The sequence below is a fragment of the Helianthus annuus genome, chromosome 17, assembly GCF_002127325.2.
Source record: "Helianthus annuus cultivar XRQ/B chromosome 17, HanXRQr2.0-SUNRISE, whole genome shotgun sequence".
NCBI classification, from domain to species: domain Eukaryota; kingdom Viridiplantae; phylum Streptophyta; class Magnoliopsida; order Asterales; family Asteraceae; genus Helianthus; species Helianthus annuus.
This window is the reverse complement of record NC_035449.2, coordinates 24,538,803-24,557,501: the sequence shown is the minus strand read 5'-3', so window position 1 is coordinate 24,557,501 and position 18,699 is coordinate 24,538,803. Positions and strand designations below refer to the sequence as shown.

General features: G+C 34.0%; 3 protein-coding genes across 3 annotated transcripts; 2 read left to right on the top strand and 1 right to left on the bottom strand.

Moving 5' to 3' along the window:
- Positions 1 to 2,393: 2,393 nt before the first annotated feature.
- On the top strand, positions 2,394 to 4,020 carry LOC110923099 (protein EPIDERMAL PATTERNING FACTOR 1). The gene is made up of 2 exons (XM_022167275.2): positions 2,394 to 2,685; positions 3,692 to 4,020. Exons 1-2 carry the CDS (start codon positions 2,592 to 2,594, stop codon positions 3,946 to 3,948), a joined length of 351 nt encoding a protein of 116 aa, XP_022022967.1. The 5' UTR covers positions 2,394 to 2,591; the 3' UTR covers positions 3,949 to 4,020.
- A 42-nt stretch (positions 4,021 to 4,062) lies between these two features.
- LOC110923098 (ELMO domain-containing protein B) lies at positions 4,063 to 6,822 on the bottom strand. Its single transcript, XM_022167274.2, has 10 exons — positions 6,698 to 6,822; positions 6,273 to 6,372; positions 6,058 to 6,167; positions 5,895 to 5,963; positions 5,705 to 5,820; positions 4,998 to 5,052; positions 4,780 to 4,900; positions 4,646 to 4,693; positions 4,466 to 4,560; positions 4,063 to 4,344 (listed from the first exon to the last, which is right to left on the bottom strand). Exons 1-10 carry the CDS (start codon positions 6,794 to 6,796, stop codon positions 4,243 to 4,245), a joined length of 915 nt encoding a protein of 304 aa, XP_022022966.1. The 5' UTR covers positions 6,797 to 6,822; the 3' UTR covers positions 4,063 to 4,242.
- A 4,695-nt stretch (positions 6,823 to 11,517) lies between these two features.
- Positions 11,518 to 12,144, top strand: LOC110923873 (SKP1-like protein 11). The gene has a single exon (XM_022167928.1). The coding sequence runs from the start codon at positions 11,518 to 11,520 to the stop codon at positions 12,109 to 12,111; it is 594 nt and encodes a 197-aa protein (XP_022023620.1). The 3' UTR covers positions 12,112 to 12,144.
- The last annotated feature ends 6,555 nt before the right edge of the window (positions 12,145 to 18,699 follow it).

Below are 18,699 nucleotides of genomic sequence, written 5' to 3'. Positions count from 1 at the left end.
TAACATATCTCTTAAAAAATATATGATAAAATGATGGTTTGACATAAAAAAAAATGTGTAAACTCACCTGATCCTTTAGCTCTTCTTCAAAACGAAGTTGTGTGGTAGAAAGAAAAAAACATCACCAAGTGAAATTCTTCCATTCGAAAAAAATGAAATTAGGACATTTATCTGAACAAAACGCACATCAATTGGGGGAAATACAGAAATTAATTCATGTATCTGATCAAATCAAGCAAATATTAGATTTAAATAAAGAAATTAGGTCATGTATCTGGTTAATGCTCTGACTCGCCATGGAGAAATAACGAAGTAATTGTCGTACCTGTGACTTCAAGAAGATAGCCATGGATGCTCTGGCTAGCCATGGATGCAGATTAGATTTGTTAACGAATCAATTTTGAGAACCCTTTTGATGGTGTGAGAACCTTAATTTCGGTTTGTGAATTCTGGCCAGATCTGCACCACCGCTGCCCCACGTTTCCTTCATCGATTATGATTGCCAGTGTTCAGTAGAAGATGGTGATGGATTGGAGGATAAGATGAATCATAGAATAAGATGAATAGTGTTGGAGAAGTTTTTTTTTTTTTTTTAAAGAAATGATTTCAAAATCGGACCTGTCTTGAAATAAGGAGAAGAAAGATAATGAGGAGAGAGGGGAAATGATTTTGCCGCCCATGTACCAATTATCTCCTCAAAGAGAGATGCCACATCAAATAAAAATGATTTAAGAAAAGGACATGTGGCATTAAGTGTATTTTTTTTAGTATAATAGGTAGATCTGATAATAACCCTTGATAACTATTTCATTCTCGCTAGTACAAAATAACTTTTTTCGTGCTGTATTTTATACTTTATTTTATGTTGTACCATAGAGCACCAATAAATATACCACCAAATAATGGAATTTATTGCTGTTCAATAACAGCAACATTAAATCTCCAAACATACCATCAAAAAATCAATATAGAACTAACACGTGTCAAATAACAACAAATCTACATAGCACAAAAAAAAACCAAATCTCATAGCACCAAAAATAAGACAAGAAAAAAAAAATATAAATTCTTAATATTTTTGCAAAATTTCAAGAATTTTTAGTAATATTTCCTAATATAATTTCAATTACACACAAATGCACATGCTCACGACAAAAGTTAACTAGTATTAAACAACCCAACAACCCATTCAAGTATACGGAATTACAAAAGTATGAAATAAAAACTAATGCTTACAAGATCAAAACATCTTTTTAATAAATCCCGACATTAAATCTACCACTAAATTCTCAATTTCAGGACTTAACATGTCAGACCGACGATGGAAGCAATGTTGGGTCGGTTTCTAATGTTGGAGCAGCGCGATGAATCACCACCCACTGCTGCCCTTGCACGCAGTCATTGATGTTGATTGGGTTTAGAATCCATAGTACTAAGAGGGAAAGGAAAATGAAATTGCATAAGGTAAGTAAGAAAAAGAGGTGAAGGTAGTCTAGGGTTTTAGGGGGAAGTGGTTATTTGGGAGGGATGAATTGTAGGGATTTCATTTGAAATTTTTAGGAAAGGGGGAAGTGGTTATTTGGGAGGGATGAAATAAAACATAAATATTTATTTTCACTTTTTGAGAAACTAACGTATGTTTATAAAATTTGAATTATTATGGTGCTATATACAACTCACAGCCTCAAAAAATCAATTCTATGGAGTATTTTAGTGCTACTAGCTACTTTCAGCCTCAAAAAATCAATTTTATGGTGTTTTTGGATGTATGTTTATTTAATAGTGGGGTAATGTTGTTATTTAGTGCTTTGTATTAGAAGAGAGCACCAAAAATTTAAAATTAACACCACCAAAAAATTGGTTTTGTACTAGTGTCTAATAGCTAGTTTAGTAAAACTAATACAAATTCTACAAAATACTAAAAAAACATATATAGTATCCTATGCCGACATAGTCACCCTTTTACAACAAAGATATACAAGTGAATCATCTCCTTGCTTGGTTGCTTTCAAAACCTTCAACTAGTTGAGTTGCATTCAAGTCTCACAAAGACATTCATGCAAAACGACACCTTTGTTTCTTGTTCATCCCAATGTTGCTCAATATCACATTTACCTTGTTGTTCTAACCGCATTAAATCTTGTACCTTGTTACAAAAAATGTGACACCATTAAGTTCCCTTTTTTGTTGAGTTGTCATGGTTCCAATTTTCTACTAATATATATTTGGCCAATCATTTTGTGGTCCTGTTCTAATACTACATACATGTAACGTTCATGTAAATCTTTTTCTTTTTTTTTTTTTGAATAAAGAAACAATGCAAGTAGCATTTAATGTTTTGGTCAAGTGTCACAAGAAGCTATTTACCTCAGTAAATTTGAGGACCATAAATCATAAACTATTTGATTACACCATGCTCAAGCCCTGTGATTCACACTCTTTCATGTGACCTCTTTCTCTGCCTTGTGACTTGCTTCAATACCACCTTTCTTTCTTTCCCTTCCATATATATATCTATCCCTTTATTTCTTCAACACAAAATACAAACTTCATTCCATATTTATCCATTTTTTTTTTTGCAAAATCAAAACATGAAGGATTCGTTGCGCAACATCGTGTTTCTCTCATTGCTGCTGCTTCTTCCTCTTCACATCTCTGCAAGACATATCGGCTTTCCACATTCACGTACGGTACAACCCTATCATTAGCCTTTGTTGCGCAATACAGCCTGACAATTCACACAGAAATGTTTCGTGCAGGCTGTATTGCGCAACTCGTTAATTCATTAAACATGAATATCCATAACATGTATTTTTCACTTTGTATCAACTGTTTTTTTTTTCTTAGAAATGGCTAACTCACGTATCCTTTAAAATATTTTTAAATATAGATCCACTATGGCACTGAAACCCTCAACCACTTAGGAATAAACACTTTGACTACACACCTTGTTACGCTACACCATTTAATACACTGAAAGTTTACTTGCGTAGTACTTGTTGGGACTAATCTTGTCATAACTCAAAAATTGGAGGGTGCTAAGTGTTTTAGTTTATTTTATTTAGGTTTCCTAATTCTAGTCTAGGGATGTTTTCTTGGGCATCAAGGTTTATTAGATAGGTTTATCTAGTTTGTTTATTTATTTTATTAATAGAGTTTGAGTTGGGTTAGGACTAGAATAAGTTTAGTATAAATAGATGATTAGGGTCATTGTAATTAGTGTGCTCTCATTGATAAATTAATAAAAGAGTCGAACAAGTTTGTTCATATTGCGTGTTTGTTTATTCGATCAAGGGTCTGATTTCCAACAGTACTAAGTTATACCGTATAAGCCATCGTTTCACTTATTGAGATTGGTTATAACACACCATTTGTTTTGTGTCAAATCTCTGTGTTAATATGCATCGCGTGATTGCACTGTACAATCTTGTAATGCACACATACATAACAAGTGCATTTATTCAGTTGTACTACTGTATCCAAAATGTACATGTTAAGTTGTTCACCAGTAATATGAGTCATAAGGTACAGCTTTGTGATGCACAACCACATGTTGTCAAGTGCATTTAATTCAGTATAACCCATAACAGATTTATCAAAGAATGATCATGACATGTCATAAAATCCATCAGTACAAACGTACGATTTCCTGTTCTGTTCTAATTATGTTGAATCATTGTGTCGTGAACAGGTCATGGGCACCATCATCAAAATCAAGTGACACCATATCACCATGGAGCCACGGGGGTCGCACCAGGGAAGCAAAGAGCGGCCAACACGGTTCAAGTGCCTGGATCAAGGCTGCCAGACTGCACTCACGCTTGCGGCTCGTGTTCCCCATGTAAACTGGTCATGGTTAGCTTCGTATGTGCATCCATTGAAGAGGCTGAAACATGTCCCATGGCTTACAAGTGCATGTGTAAAAACAAATCTTACCCTGTTCCTTAAATACATGTTTCATGTAACCCATGTTCTTTCCATATGATGTCATATACTGAGCAAGATTTTGTTTTCTTTTTTTTACAATTTTTATTTTGGTACCAGAAAAAAACATATAATTAGTTACCACATAAAATAGGTGCACAATCCATTAATCACAAATCTATGAACAATAATTCAAACAGATTCGCGCATAATGCTGGCTTGGCTAAGGCTCTTTAGGGTCAATCACTACTATAGTCTAACGGCGTTTAAAGGAAATGAGTATCAAAACTAACTATACAACCATTTGAGTCAACACAACTAACTATGCAGAAGGTTAAAGGCAGGCAAATCCTGTATTCTATAGATGTCTTCAAGTGCAAGCTCTCTCTGTAGTTGTGCCCGTGTAACTTGTAAAACTTCCTGGTGTTTATAGAAGTAGTCGTTGAGATTTCAGTAGAGTGTGCGTGTCAATACGTGTGTGTGTGTGTGTGTATATATATATATATACAGAGAGAGAGAGAGAGAGAGAGGGTGAGATTACGTTGAACTCCATGTATGTCGCACGCATGGCGAGCCATTGAGCATCCATCAATACAAAAGCTATACAGTATAGAACATCAAAGGCGTCTTCATCCTCTGCGATCAATTGTTCGTATGAAAACGAATCCATTAGTATACTTGTCACATGTTGAAACAAAAGGATTCAAGACTAAATACTTACCTCCCAATATTTTTACGAAATTGATACAGTGTTGATATCTAGGCTTAACTGCAAATAAAAAACACAATTCATCATCAACATGGATCATCTTTAATATGCACCATTCCAATTTTCATCACTACGTGTTTTCATACCACGATATAACTCCAATAGATCCGTCAACATAAATGAAATATTAATTCCAGCAACAGCAAACGGATATTCCCATGTCGCCCTTTTTCCAAGTTGTTTCAATAGTAACCTACGAAAAGCATTCTTTGTTTTGAAATTGAATCAATTAGTATTTCATGATTGATATCTAAAACTTGCAAACAAAAAAGATAAAGTCAAATAATGTTTGAAGGGACCATACAGGAAATGTTTTTGCAAAGAACAGTAAATTCTCAAGTGAAAGGAAACCACCACCCCTGCATTAAACATAACTTTAATTAATAAATGATCATTTTAAAAAATGTAACACTATATGTATATACTAGGTTAGAACCTCGTGTATTACACGGCTTGAATCAGTAAAACTTGGTTTTGTAATATAAATACGTGGGATCATAAAAAGGCAAAAGAGGAAAATGAGAATCACAACTCATAAATTTAGAAAAATAGAAATAAAATGACGGAGACTTGAAGTTTTATTATAAAAACAATAAAGTTTAAATGATGAAAAACGTGTGCGGTCGATGAAAACGAAATAAGGAATGTATTAAATGCAATATTGAAAAAGAAATCAGATAAATTTGAAACAGGTATGCATCCGCATGCAAGTTAAATAGGCAGTTTAGGCGGAAACGGATATTAAGGTTGCCTAGAATTGTGTCATGTGTCACTTACGATTTTTGTTAATTTATTAGGTTTATATAGGTATAAAGTATAATAAATAAATAATGATATAGAGAGAGATTATATAAAGATTTAACATATACATTTCTATATTGTAGAAAGCAAAATTAATATTTGAATTAAAATTAGTGTAAAAGATAAATGTGAGAAAGTGATTCTGGTAGTGACACGTTGGAATCAGTTATTATAATAGGGTTTTTCTAGAGTGCCGACTGTATAGTGTACCTGAAGTCGGTAGATGGATTAACTCCTTGCCACCCCATATCCTTCCATTGATCAGAGACCAATCCTTTAAGTGGAACATTTGGATATGCTAAATTCCATAATTCCAAAAGGGCTTTCTGTCATTAAAAGCATAAAACCAACATGATGTCTACTTGATTTTATTAATTGAGATAAAATAACATGTAAATACCTGATGCTCTACACGAGTATCGTCATAAGGTACCTTGGTACGTTCTCGCAGGCTCTGATATCCTGCTACCTGAACAGAAATGTATACAGGCAGTTTCTGTTTTAGAATTTAGTTATGTAAATATCAAATATTGAACCAAATCAAGCACACTAACAGAACAAACCTGAACAGAAGTGAAGTTAAAATCAACGTATTTGTTACTTCCCGAACTCTTGGGGCCTGTACGGTTAAAGATACCTCCAAGCCATGTTCGTGGACCGACCATAGCAGTAGCTAAATACAACAATGTTACAAACAAACATAAAGTGGCAAAACTATATAGGAGGAAGTGAGGAACTAGGTGTTGTATAATATATTAACATTCACATATTCACTCACCAATACATTGAGCTATTTCTGATTTTCTGGTAAGAGACTTATGTAACCATGCCAAAATGTTGCTCTTGTTGTGTGTCCAATGATAATCATCTTCATCAACCTGGTTTTCGAATAAAACAAGCGAATGCACGAATGTTAATTGTTAATTCAGTGGCATACGCACGAGTGGCTTTGATCATAAACATTAAAAAAAATTAAAGATAAGTCATGTTATTGTTTTTGAACACATATGATGAAAACTAAAGATTACTCAGGTGTTTTAGAATTTAAAAAAAAATACAAATTTACAAAAAAAGGTGAAGATGTATGAAGTCCATAAACTGTTATTTGACGTTTCGTGCAACCGAAGCAATCATATAAATATTCATGATCAAACTCTAACAAAAAACATAGAGACATAGAGACATAGAGAAAAAGATGACTACTCTGGGATTGGAAGAACAAGAAGGTATGCACTTCCTATGTTTTAATCTCATAAGTGAAATAACTAAAAGAGAAATGAGGATAATAACAAAAAGATGCATCTAAATGAAAAATGCAATGTGGGATCTGAAAAGCTAAAGTTTTAATCCATGCCTTATCCTCAAAATTCAACTTGTCATCATACCAAATCAATGTATAGAGGAAAGAGAAGAAGAATATCAAGAAGACATACAAGAATAGAATAATTAACAAAATGGTGGGTTAATTAATTAGCGCAATCAAAGGGTTTTGCATCATTCTTTTCCTAAAAGGTAATCATGCCTATTTTAAAGTTTCTGAAAAGGGATCAAGGAATAAGACAAAAGTGTCAACAACCATATAATGATAAAAGTTACAGCATAAAAAATGCCTTCTTGATTGATGCAAGTGAAAGGCAAGTGTGTGTGGGGCAAAAGAAACATGACCTATGTAGCAAATTTAGGATAAAATGAATTTTTACATCGATTATATAGAAAAAAGAATGGAGATCCGGTGAGAGTGATGATGAGAATAACAAGTATGACCCAGCCACTCACGAGTCATGACTAGAAGGTTGAGGGGAGAGGGCTTCAATGAAAACCAAACATGTTTCTACAATCCTGCCTAATCTATCACCCTAAGGGCATACCTAGTTGTGACCATCAAAGATCACTCAAAGATGGCTCGGGTTGTAAACGAGCCGAGCCGAGACTACTTGGTAGTTGGCACACTTAGATAGTTAAATTAATCGTAATTTATTAATATTTTATATGTCAAGTAAAAGACATTCAAACGTTGAAGCCCTGGTTTTCAAGTAGTGGACGGAAACGTATTGCAAGTTTGATCGTGTGGTAAACGGCCATTGGAAATTTGCCAAAGAATTCCCTCATTTGAAGCCCCAATTTCGAAGTAAACGATTTTCCCTTGATTTTTCAAGTTTAATTTGTTTCTTTTGTGTGTGTAAAACGCATGAATTTATGATTTTAGTAATTTAGTGTCTGTTTAGGAAGTTAATATCATAATTTCGGAGTTTATGGGTTTGTTTGATATGAGGTAATTGAATTGACAAGAGAATGGAATAGATCATTATCATTCCATTTCTCGTTTGGTTACCATGTAGGATGGAACGAAACTTCGTGTTGTTTGATAGGCAAACAAAGACGAAGGAATAAAATCAGTAGTGAGTGGCGGTGGTGAGTGGTGGTCGGTGACGGTGATGTGTGGCGGTGGTGACAACAGGGGTGGGGTGTGTGGCGGCGAGAGGTGGTGACGAAGAGTGAGTGGGTCGGTGGTGGCGGAGATGAGTGGCGGTAGTGGGTGGTGGTGACGGCGAGCGGTGATGGGCGGCAGTTGATGATGGTAGTGGTGGTGGGTGGCGCCATGTGGTGGTTGGTGGTGGGTGGGTGGGCGGTGACAATAGTGGTGGGTTATGGTGTTGTTAATGAAGGGTTAAAGGGTGAACGTAACGAAAAAAACATGGGTGTTGGATGGAATGTTCTGAAAGAATGAAATAACTTATGTAATGGGCAATTTCATTTTATTGACCAATCAAATACAATTTTCTTCATTTTTCAAAAAAAAAAAAAAAAAAAAATACATTCCATTCTGCCTTCATTCATACATATCAAACATTACCTAAGTTTTCAAATTTTGGTCCAAGCTATCATATTTAGACTTGCTCTATATAATAGGGTTTCATGTAATTTCTAAATATTTATATCGATTTTTCTCAAAAAAAAAAAAAAAAAAAAAAAAAAAAAAAACTTTGCTTTCTCTAATTCATCAACAAACCTATCTTTCTCAAATTCCAAGCCAGCAAACCTTTTTCGCATAATTATAACTTAATGGCATCTTAAGGTAGAATAAGGTTTAAGGGCTATTAGGTTATGGGTTCAATTTCTGCAAGATGGATTTTTCCAGATTTATTGAATTTACTCCTAAATTTGTGTATATGCATTATAGGCTAGTGGAAATGGATACAATCGGATAACTCCGTTGGTGGTACAATGATACTCCAGTTGTCCGTCAGTGATCCAAATTTGCCGCTCAAAAAAAAAAAAATCTTAAAACCCCAACAAAATAATGTTCCAAGAGAAAAAGACCAACAGGTGAAAATAACATTATTATATTATATTTATATTAATTTAAATAAGGGGTATTGGATTTTAATAATCCCAAGTTTCACTAATTGGCCGGTAATAATCTCAACTTCAAAAATTGCCTACAACAGTCCCAACTTGTAAGATTTTGGCCACCAATGATCCTTGTCTAACTGGGTTATAACCTTGTTGGGCTGGTGACCTGCAACTTATTCCGGCGACCCGTTTTACCCCCGAAACCACCAAACGAGACCACCACCAATCATCTCCGACCTCCTGTAATCTTCTCCGCTTCTCAAAAGTTTAAAATTTCCACCATCTACGCAACTCCGGTGACCTGCAACTTATTCCGACGACCTTCTTTACCCCTGAAACCACCAAAGGAGACCACCACTTGTCATCTCCAACCTCTAGTGACCTTCTCTGCCGCTCAAAACTTCAAAAAAACTAACTGGGTTATAACCCAGTTAGACAAGGATCATTGGTGGCCAAAATCTTACAAGTTGGGACTGTTGTAGGCAATTTTTGAAGTTAGGATTATTACCGGCCAATTAGTGAAACTTGGGATTATTAAAATCCAATACCCCTTTAAATAAAGATTTAAGGTGCATTGAAGATACATGATCTTAAATAAAGATTTATGGTTTTCTGTTTAAAATCAAAATTAAAAAAGATAAATTTTGATTTCTTTCTAAATTTTGAAAACATAGTCTCTTTATTATTCAAGCATGTACGAAATTTGGTTAATCTCTAAAAAAATAATGAAAAACTATATTTAAAAGGCCTAATGGGCTATTGTTTTGGGCCACACAAAAAATGGTTACTAACCAGGCCTGAAAAACCCTTTGGACCGCAATCTTTCACTTGCCAACCATAGTAAAACGGATTTGCTCTAGTATCTTGGGATCTTGTATTTAAAGAATAAAGATGTAATGGAAAACAACTCATGGGTGTAATTGGGTTTGTAAATGGACCGAATACCGCGTCTTTGAGAGTTTGAAAAGTTTGGTGCTACAACCAATATGTTATAGGCACCACCAATTTCTACGCGCGATACAAATATACATTTCTACTCTACCACGCATGTGGTACAACACGCATGTGCTACAAGCGTTTAGAACAATATCCTTTGAGGACAAATTTTGATGGTTAGCTACATTAACTCCTATAAGTGGTAGGTACGTTTTGTATGTGTATGTATGCTTTGAAGATTTTAGCACTTCTGATGTTAGACCTGTTAATCGTTCATATGATTAGTTTGTTACACTGTATTGTGCTTATAACCTCTTTCAATGTCATTTTCGACTACCAGTGGTGGACCTAGCTCGTTTTTTAGGTTTTCTAAAACAAGGTTTATGAACTTTTGGATTAAATAGGGTTTTGTGTGGTTTCTGTTCGGGTGAAATTAGGGTTTATAATAGTTGTATGCATGTTTTGTAGTGAAATTGTGTAACATGTAGGGTTTATAATAACTGTATGCATATTTTGTTTATGATTTGTGGTGAAACTGTGTAACATGTAGGGTTTATAACAATTGTATGCATGTTTGTTTATGATTTGTTGTGAAACTGTGCTATTTTATGATTTTAGATGTTAATTGCAACTTCTTTTGGATGCAAGAGTGTTGTGATGTGTGAAATACTAAAATACTGAAATATAGCTTATCAAGTTTGAACATCGTCATTTGAAGCCTTCTGGTTTGTATCCGTTTTGACAGACGTTTGATTTCTTTGTGCTAATGTGTGGATTTGTTGTTTAATCTTAGTTCAGAAAAGCAATAAGTAATTCGAGTCCTGTAAGAACAGTTTGGTCCATCAAAGGTGTTATTGGCTGATTTAGGAATGATTATATGAATGAATTGTTATTTTTATATAAGGTGGATGTTAAACAATATTTTTATATATATAGTGGCTGTTAAACAATCAACACAACAAAGAGTGCTATTGGGGATTTTTAAAAGGGCGTTAGTTCATATTTATTTTTTGTTTTTCTATATTGATAATATTTGTTACTATCCATGTAGTAATTGTTTAGCTCACTAGGTTCTCATTTGTGATATTGTGTACTGATGCAAATCTTAATTTTGCAGAACTGCAGCCAACTGATGATTCGAGTAGATGCGAAACTCGGTGGTCCAAAGGATGGTGCCCTACGTGGCCTTTGAATTTCTACAATGCCAAATTTACCACGTTTTTTTTTTTTTTAAATTTATTAAATTTCGTGGGTTACCAAAATTACATCCCGATATTTTTGGTAACCTGGCCAATCATCTTTTTGATGTCGGATTGACCACGTTTTAAGGTAACTTCTCTTTCCAAAATGGTTTTTTTTTTCTTTTAGACGGTTGAGATTTGATCTCATCATGATCAAATTGATTAGTTTTTTTTTTTAGAAACGGTTTCTATAACGTGGGATAAGAAAATAACTTCCTATATTTTTGGAATTTGAAATCATTCAGTTTTTAAAAGAGTACTATAAAAACCATCAAACACCACCTCTTATCTGATCGCCCACTACAGCCTTTTCTCCTCTTTAAGCCTACTGGTAAGTTCTTTATATAAATTTTTATTGTTAAACCATACTCTCCTCATGTATAACGTTTTTTTACTTCATGTTTGTTTTATGTTATGTTGACATTCATTTTCTTATAACTTCATATTTTTATTCGACTCACCATGAATTTCTACTTTATTACAGGTTAATTCATGGATCCTATGGATATCAACAACTTGCTTACCAAAGAAGGTGATAAAACTTCTTCAAGCCATCGTGTAACTTCTTCACTAATGCTTCCCAATTGGCGCGATGATTTCTTGACGAAAACGGTTTATCATACTATGGCAGAAGTCAATGAAACTGATCAAGCCCCCACCGTTGATCCCAAAACCCCAAACCTAGACGATTCAACAACATCATCCCAACCAAAGCCCGAACAAATCACCACAATCAATGTTGCAATCCCCATCCCCGATATGGGACCGCAACTTCAAGTTGTGGTGGAAGAGTTTATTCTAAAAAGCGGCTCGGACGATGACGAAGTGCGTACAGCCGCGAGGAATGATCTGAGAGATTTTATTGAGCGCGAAGAGATAGGGATTACGACGTTGCTGGTTGTGGTTAAGTATGCTCATGAGGTTAAGAATGCTTATTTGTTGGATGCTTTTTGTGAAAGGGTGGTGGATTTGATCAAGGACAAGAAGGTGGTGGAGGTTAGAGAGATTCTTGGTATAGTTAATGATTTTACACCGGAGGAAGAACAGGCTCTTCGTGATGAGCATCCTTGGGCTTTTGAAGATTAGGGTTTTTGTTGAATGTTGGTGGTTTAATTATAGCTTTTTGGTTGTTATGAAAATATTAGGGTTTATGTGTTTTTACTGTTTATTGGTTTCATTTACTCTATTCTTGATGAACATCTATAGGGTTTTGAAGATTAAGGTTTTGGTTGAATGCATGTTAGTTTAGCTTTATTGGTTATTATGAAATTATGAAATGTGGTCATATTTATTTCATATTTTTTAATCGTTTCTTATCTATTTGAAAACATATTATTTTCTTTGTTCCGTGAAATTCACGGGTATTAGCACTAGTCTCTAAAAAATAATGAAAAACTTATATTTAAAAGGCCTAATGGGCTATTGTTTTGGGCCACACAAAAAATGGTTACTAACCAGACCTGAAAAACCCTTTGGACAGCAATCTTTCACTTGCCAACCATAGTAAAACGGATTTGCTCTAGTATCTTGCGATCTTGTATTTAACGAATAAAGATGTAATGGAAAACAACTCATGGGTGTAATTGGATTTGTAAATGGACTGAATACCGCGTCTTTGAGAGTTTGAAAAGCTTGGTGCTACAACCAATATGTTATAGGCACCACCAATTTCTACGCGCGATACAAATATACATTTCTACTGTACCACGCATGCATGTGGTACAACACGCATGTGCTACAAGCGTTTAGAACAATATCCTTTGAGGACAAATTTTGATGGTTAGCCACATTAACTCCTATAAGTGGTAGGTACGTTTTGTATGTGTATGTATGCTTTGAAGATTTTAGCACTTCTGATGTTAGACCTGTTAATCGTTCATGTGATTAGTTTTTACACTGTATTGTGCTTATAACCTCTTTCAATGTCATTTTCGACTACCAGTGGTGGACCTAGCTTGTTAGTAGGGATAGCCCCCGCTACCCCTTGACGCTCCGGTGGTACTGTAAATTTTGGAAAAATTTGACGTTTTTTTCTATTCCGTTACCATTTTTTTTGAAAGTTGCCTGTATAAGGATTTTTTAGATCCGCCGCTAGCGACTACGGTTTCAACTTCCCGTAAAGATACATATATTGATGGTGTCTTTTGCTTTGGTGGTGAAAACAAGTGTAACCTTGGGTTTAAAGGGGAATAAGAATGGATGGAAATGTGGCATACAACCCATCAATAGCTTTCCAAAGTCCAAAGTTCAAACCCATACATGGTGTGGTCCAAAATGTCCAATTCTAGAAATAGGTTGCGGCATTAATTATTAATTTATTAAATATTTCGGTTATGAGTATTATATATTTAAATGAAAATCAACATATAATTCTTTATTCTGGTTCTAATTGCTAATAAGTAATAAATGAAATTAATACTACATTAATTTGGTATTCCATTAAAAAAATCGGTTATGAATATCATATACTAGGTTATCACCCGGGTAGGAAAATTTAAATTACATTAATCAAAAGAAATTCTGAAAAGATGATCAGATGAACCCATTACAACAAAAGGGGAAACAACAAACCCCACACTAATGTCAGACGATAAAAGCACCACTCAACTAACAAAATTACACCATCTCCATAAGAAAAGCAACTCTTTGACCTTGGCCATCCAAGCTCTCCACATTGCCGCAAACATCACTGTTGTCAACACCTTCTTGCGACTCGACTTGTTCGGCTGGCCGTTGCGGCGGGACGTTGGTCGATAAGTCGAATGTTAGAGTTTTTCTAACTTGATTATCAAAGTTTCCTTTAAAAATTATTAATTCAAGATATTCGATACGAAATTCATTAAAATATAAGTTTCATCTAACAAACAAATCATGTCAAACATCTAAATTTAAAAATTATTTTTGAAATTCAATGTTTCTTAAGATATTAAAGAAAATATATAAAAGTAATAAATATTCAATGTCAATCTTTTAATTTTGATTAAGAATTTCTGAATTGGTTACGAAGAATTTAATAGCCTATGAACATGTTAACAAACCTGCAAACACGAACATATAAAAACAATACACATCAGATGTGTGTTTATCAAAAGCATGAAGTGAACAACTATATAAAAGTAATGTATTTGTGATTATAGGGTGAATTTGTGATCTTATAAAAGAAATTGTCACACTCCATTCTTTAAAAGTAATGTTGTTTAAAGCGCCGAGCTATACTTTTTGTGGAAAACCTTATCATTGCGAGTGTTCCAGATTCTCCACAAAACCAACATTAATTTGGTATTCCATTAAATGAAATTAATACTACATTAATTTGGTATTCCATTAAAACATTTAGGTTATGAATATCATAGATTTATTTGGTATTCAATTAAAACATTTCGGTTATGAATATTATATATTTATATTTTTATTTAAATGAAACTGCAACAAGTAAAGTCAGGTGTGACAAATGATTTTAGGGTCTAAAGACAAACCTACTTTTTAGGCTGGAAGGTATGGTGAGGTTCATCCTTAAGGGGATGGGTCGTCATGTCACCCGTCACGTCACCGATAGAGAGGATGAGTCTAAAGGAGATGGACCAAGAGGGTGGAGAATGGGACCCCACACTATTTATAAAAACAATTAAAAAATATTAAATTGATTTGATTTTAGAGAGAGAGAGAGAGAGGGGAGAAAGAACGAAGAGAGAGGAGAGAGAAACAGGCCCGGCTTGGGCGTCTTCTGGCCGACGGAGAAGACGGGACGGAGGTGAGGGGGGCGGTGTGGGGGTGCGGCGCCGGGGCAACGCCGACCCCCATACCGTTTAGTCTCAGGTTCTTTTCCGATACGAAAGCGCGACACTGCTCTACCAGTACTATGTGACTTTTTTTAAGCGAGGTCGCTGGTTGAAGACTTATTCGTGACAAAATGTCATGCGTGAGCTAGGGGTATTACTCCAATAAACCTTCGGGCGATGGGTTCCCCTACAATTGGTGATAGGCCGGGTCACAAATGTTGTCTGCAATTGCAGGTGTGAGTGGCATTTTGCCTATAAATATACCCGGATGGCCAGGCTTTGTTGTACACTAAAAAAGTAATAATAACAATCAATAAGTTTATCCCCATTAAAACCTAGACCAAATCTTTCTCAATGTAATTATTATGTTCATAATATGATCTAAGTATATATAAAGTAATATGCAGATCAAATACGAAATAAATATTGAAGTTTGTATAGCCATTCATAACAATATGATCTGTTATTTGTTTTAGGATTTGTCATAGGAACTTAAAATTTTGTACCACTACTAATATTTATTGTGACATTTTCTTGTTCAAAGGTAACGTGTCTGATTTTATCTGATAATAGATTATTCTGACAGGTTAATGTTGGCATAATATTATATTTTCCACCATCCAAATATAGTTTCCTCACTTTCGCTATCATTAACATTAATATAAGGTATGCTCGTATCCAAAGCTATAAACCAATATGAATTGTACGAAATAATTACTTTTATCACAATTAGTAAGGAAACCAATAAAAACTATTGATAATGTAATATGTCTCATACCATTTGAAAGGTCTGAAAAGGGACTTCTAGACAGATAAAAGTAATGTAAATGAATAGACAAAAATTGAATCAATAAAACCAATTAACTACAGTTGAGAAAATACTATGTATAGTGTAATACTTTACATGTACAATTGAACCAATGAAACATATATATAAGTGAAAAAATAAAAATAAAGACATGAGACACCATACGACAACTAAGTAAATCTAAATTTTTAAAAAAAAGTTATGACATTCCGAATGTGAAGATACCTTTCATAGACCTATACATCTTAGTTACAATAGGAAAAAATATGTATGTTAAGTGTTTACCTTGTTTTAAAACACATATATCTAACTTATCTAAAAATACATGATGTTTTCTATGTGACATAGATAATATACATATTACTTATTTGACATGGTAAACTTATCTAAAAAAACATGATGTTTTCTATGCGACATAGATAATATGCATAGCATATGAAGACCTAGTATTTAGAATGAAGTGGAGTTTAATTCTAAATATTTGATGTAATATATTGAATATTAAATAATAATTTTTTATATTCTTAACGTTAATTATCACAAAAATCTAATTTGATTCTAGAAGGGAAAGTAAAACTTACAAAATTGATTAAATGGTTACTATTTTTATGGGTTTTTGTTTAATAATTTCAAATCAAAATTAAATCCATAAGTTATAGATTAGATTTAAAACACATTTTAGACTTTAGATTTACAATCAAAATAAAATTCTAATATAATATTTAAATCTTTTTAATTTAAAATTTAAAATTTATCAATAAATTATTGATGCCCTCATTGAATGATATGTGTCCCAAATCAGGTTTCTTTTATTATATAGTATAGATATAGATTGGGTTAGACTATGAGGTGTGGAGGAGGGTAGTCCTCAAATCTTTTATAGAATATATCACACCATATGTTTATCCCCTATGGTTATATCACTTTTACTATATTAGTCCAAAATAAGAACTTTTAACATATCTGCCCCCATGGTCTCTATAACTAACCATTTTGGCCCCCATGATCTCTAGACTTAGGGGCCAAAATGGTTAGTTATAGACCATGGGGGCAGATATATTAAAAATTCTTATTTTGGGCTAATAGAGTAAAAATGATATAACCACAGGGGTCAAAAACATAATTTACTCTATTAATTATAACTTAACAAGATTGTATCATTTCAAAATTCGAGGCTTATCAAGAGCCGTCTATGAGTAAAATATGTACTGTAGACCAAGTATTAGGGTATCGGGAGTGGTCAGACACTTAAAAGTGGTAAACTTTAAAATCAACCAATGAGAGTATGCCATGTCAAAGTGGTAAACTAGGCTCAAAAGTGTTGGCAATGGTTAGACACTTCATGAATTGGTAAACTATTTAAAAAGAAAAATGTGTGATTCGTTGAGATGACATAGACCCCACCACACACCCCCCACTCTCTCCCCTCTCTTCCCTCACCCCGATTCGGTAACCCCTTACCGATTTCTCACCCCAAATCGGTAAAACTAATTCGGTGAACATGTGAGCATTGGTCACCGATCGATGCCGAACCCCTTTGCCGACTCCACTTCGGACGGCCTTAAAAATTAAACCAAGTATGCTAACTAATAATAACTAGGAATAACACCCGCGCGCGTTGCGGCGCGGGACATTATAAACATTGAATCAATTAGTCCAAACGTTATGCGATACGTTAACCATATGAAAACACGCGTTCCAACGTATCCAAGTGAACTCTATGTAACTTATATAAGCATTGCGATTGGATCAAAGCGTAAAGTAAATCGAGTTTATAATGTACAATCATAACATATTATATGTGACCCGACTCGTACATAGAAAACGTAACGAATATAAAAGAAAAAACTAACACGTGTATGTGATCCAAATCGTACATTGGAAATGTAACGGGTATAAAAGAAAAAATTGACACGTAAAATCAAAAGGGATTAATTAGAGCTTTTGAAAAATGAAAAAGATGAAACCACAATTTGACTCCACTCGGTTCGAAACAAAATTCCGAAACATCCATAATATAAGTACTAAAACATATTATATTTGACATGACTCGTTTCCCAAAAAAACTTACGTTGAATCGTAGACTAACTCTAATTTATACCAAAACGTACATTAAAATATGCACGTAAATGGCTTTTTTAAATAAAATGTATTATATTTGAGCTAATTCGTTTTCGAAAAAAGTTTACGTCAAAACGTAGAGAAATCAAATTTATACCGACACGTACATAAAAATATGCACGTAAATAATTTGTTTTTTAAGTAAAGAAAGTATAAGGTAAACTCGAAACAAATTATTAGTAAAAAAAAATTAATATATTAAAAACCTTCGTAAAACCGTTCCAAATAGCACCAATACCACACCACTACCAACGACCACCAACATCAGAAAAGGTCGTAAAAACGTTGAACCACACACGCTCGTTGTGGCGTGTTAATGCGAAGAAATTAGACCGAAACATAGAAACGTAGAAAAAAATAACTAAATCGATTTACGACCCACATGTTGCTACGAATCTATCAAACAGGAAAAATTGACGCGTTGCGACGGGCCTGTCAAACAGGAAAGCACAGACGAAAAAAACGTTGAACCCCACATGCACGTTGCGGTGTGTTAACTCACAAAATTTAAAACGAAAAACTTGCGAAAGTTAAAAATTATGGGGTTAGGAAGTTGAAAAAAAAATGTTAGGGTTAAATTGTAAAAGATGAAAAGTTTTGGGTTAAAGGTAAAAAAGTCAAAGGGATTAAAATGTAAAACAAAAAAACCTTCAAGCTAAAAATGAAAAATGCCAAAACTTTTTTGAAAAACTCACTATGCATAGATTACAACAAGAGAAAGCATGAATTGGTTGCTTATTTATAGGATGGAAATAAGTTAAAAACTAAAGCGAAATTATGACTAGTATATAACGACAAGAATTTTATTATAATATTTTCATGATGAAGACAAAGGAACACGGTTGAGGTTTTCATGAGTGCAGAAATCCAATCAAGTCCATGTTCTAATACCAGTTTGATCATAAACTCGATTCAGGTCCACTTGGTGGCACATGCATGTGTAACCCATGCTAGCTACGCTGGCAT

Bases quoted from the DNA above. Each gene is read 5' to 3' on its own strand.
- LOC110923873 (XM_022167928.1), top strand. From the start codon at position 11,518: ATGGATCCTATGGATATCAACAACTTGCTTACCAAAGAAGGTGATAAA.
- LOC110923099 (XM_022167275.2), top strand. From the start codon at position 2,592: ATGAAGGATTCGTTGCGCAACATCGTGTTTCTCTCATTGCTGCTGCTT. The intron at 2,686-3,691 runs GTACGGTACAAC...TGTCGTGAACAG, and splicing joins TATCGGCTTTCCACATTCAC to GTCATGGGCACCATCATCAA.
- LOC110923098 (XM_022167274.2), bottom strand. From the start codon at position 6,796: ATGCATCTTTTTGTTATTATCCTCATTTCTCTTTTAGTTATTTCACTT. The intron at 5,821-5,894 runs GTATTTACATGT...TTTTAATGACAG, and splicing joins ATACTCGTGTAGAGCATCAG to AAAGCCCTTTTGGAATTATG. The intron at 4,345-4,465 runs GTAATCTCACCC...TATAAACACCAG, and splicing joins CGACATACATGGAGTTCAAC to GAAGTTTTACAAGTTACACG.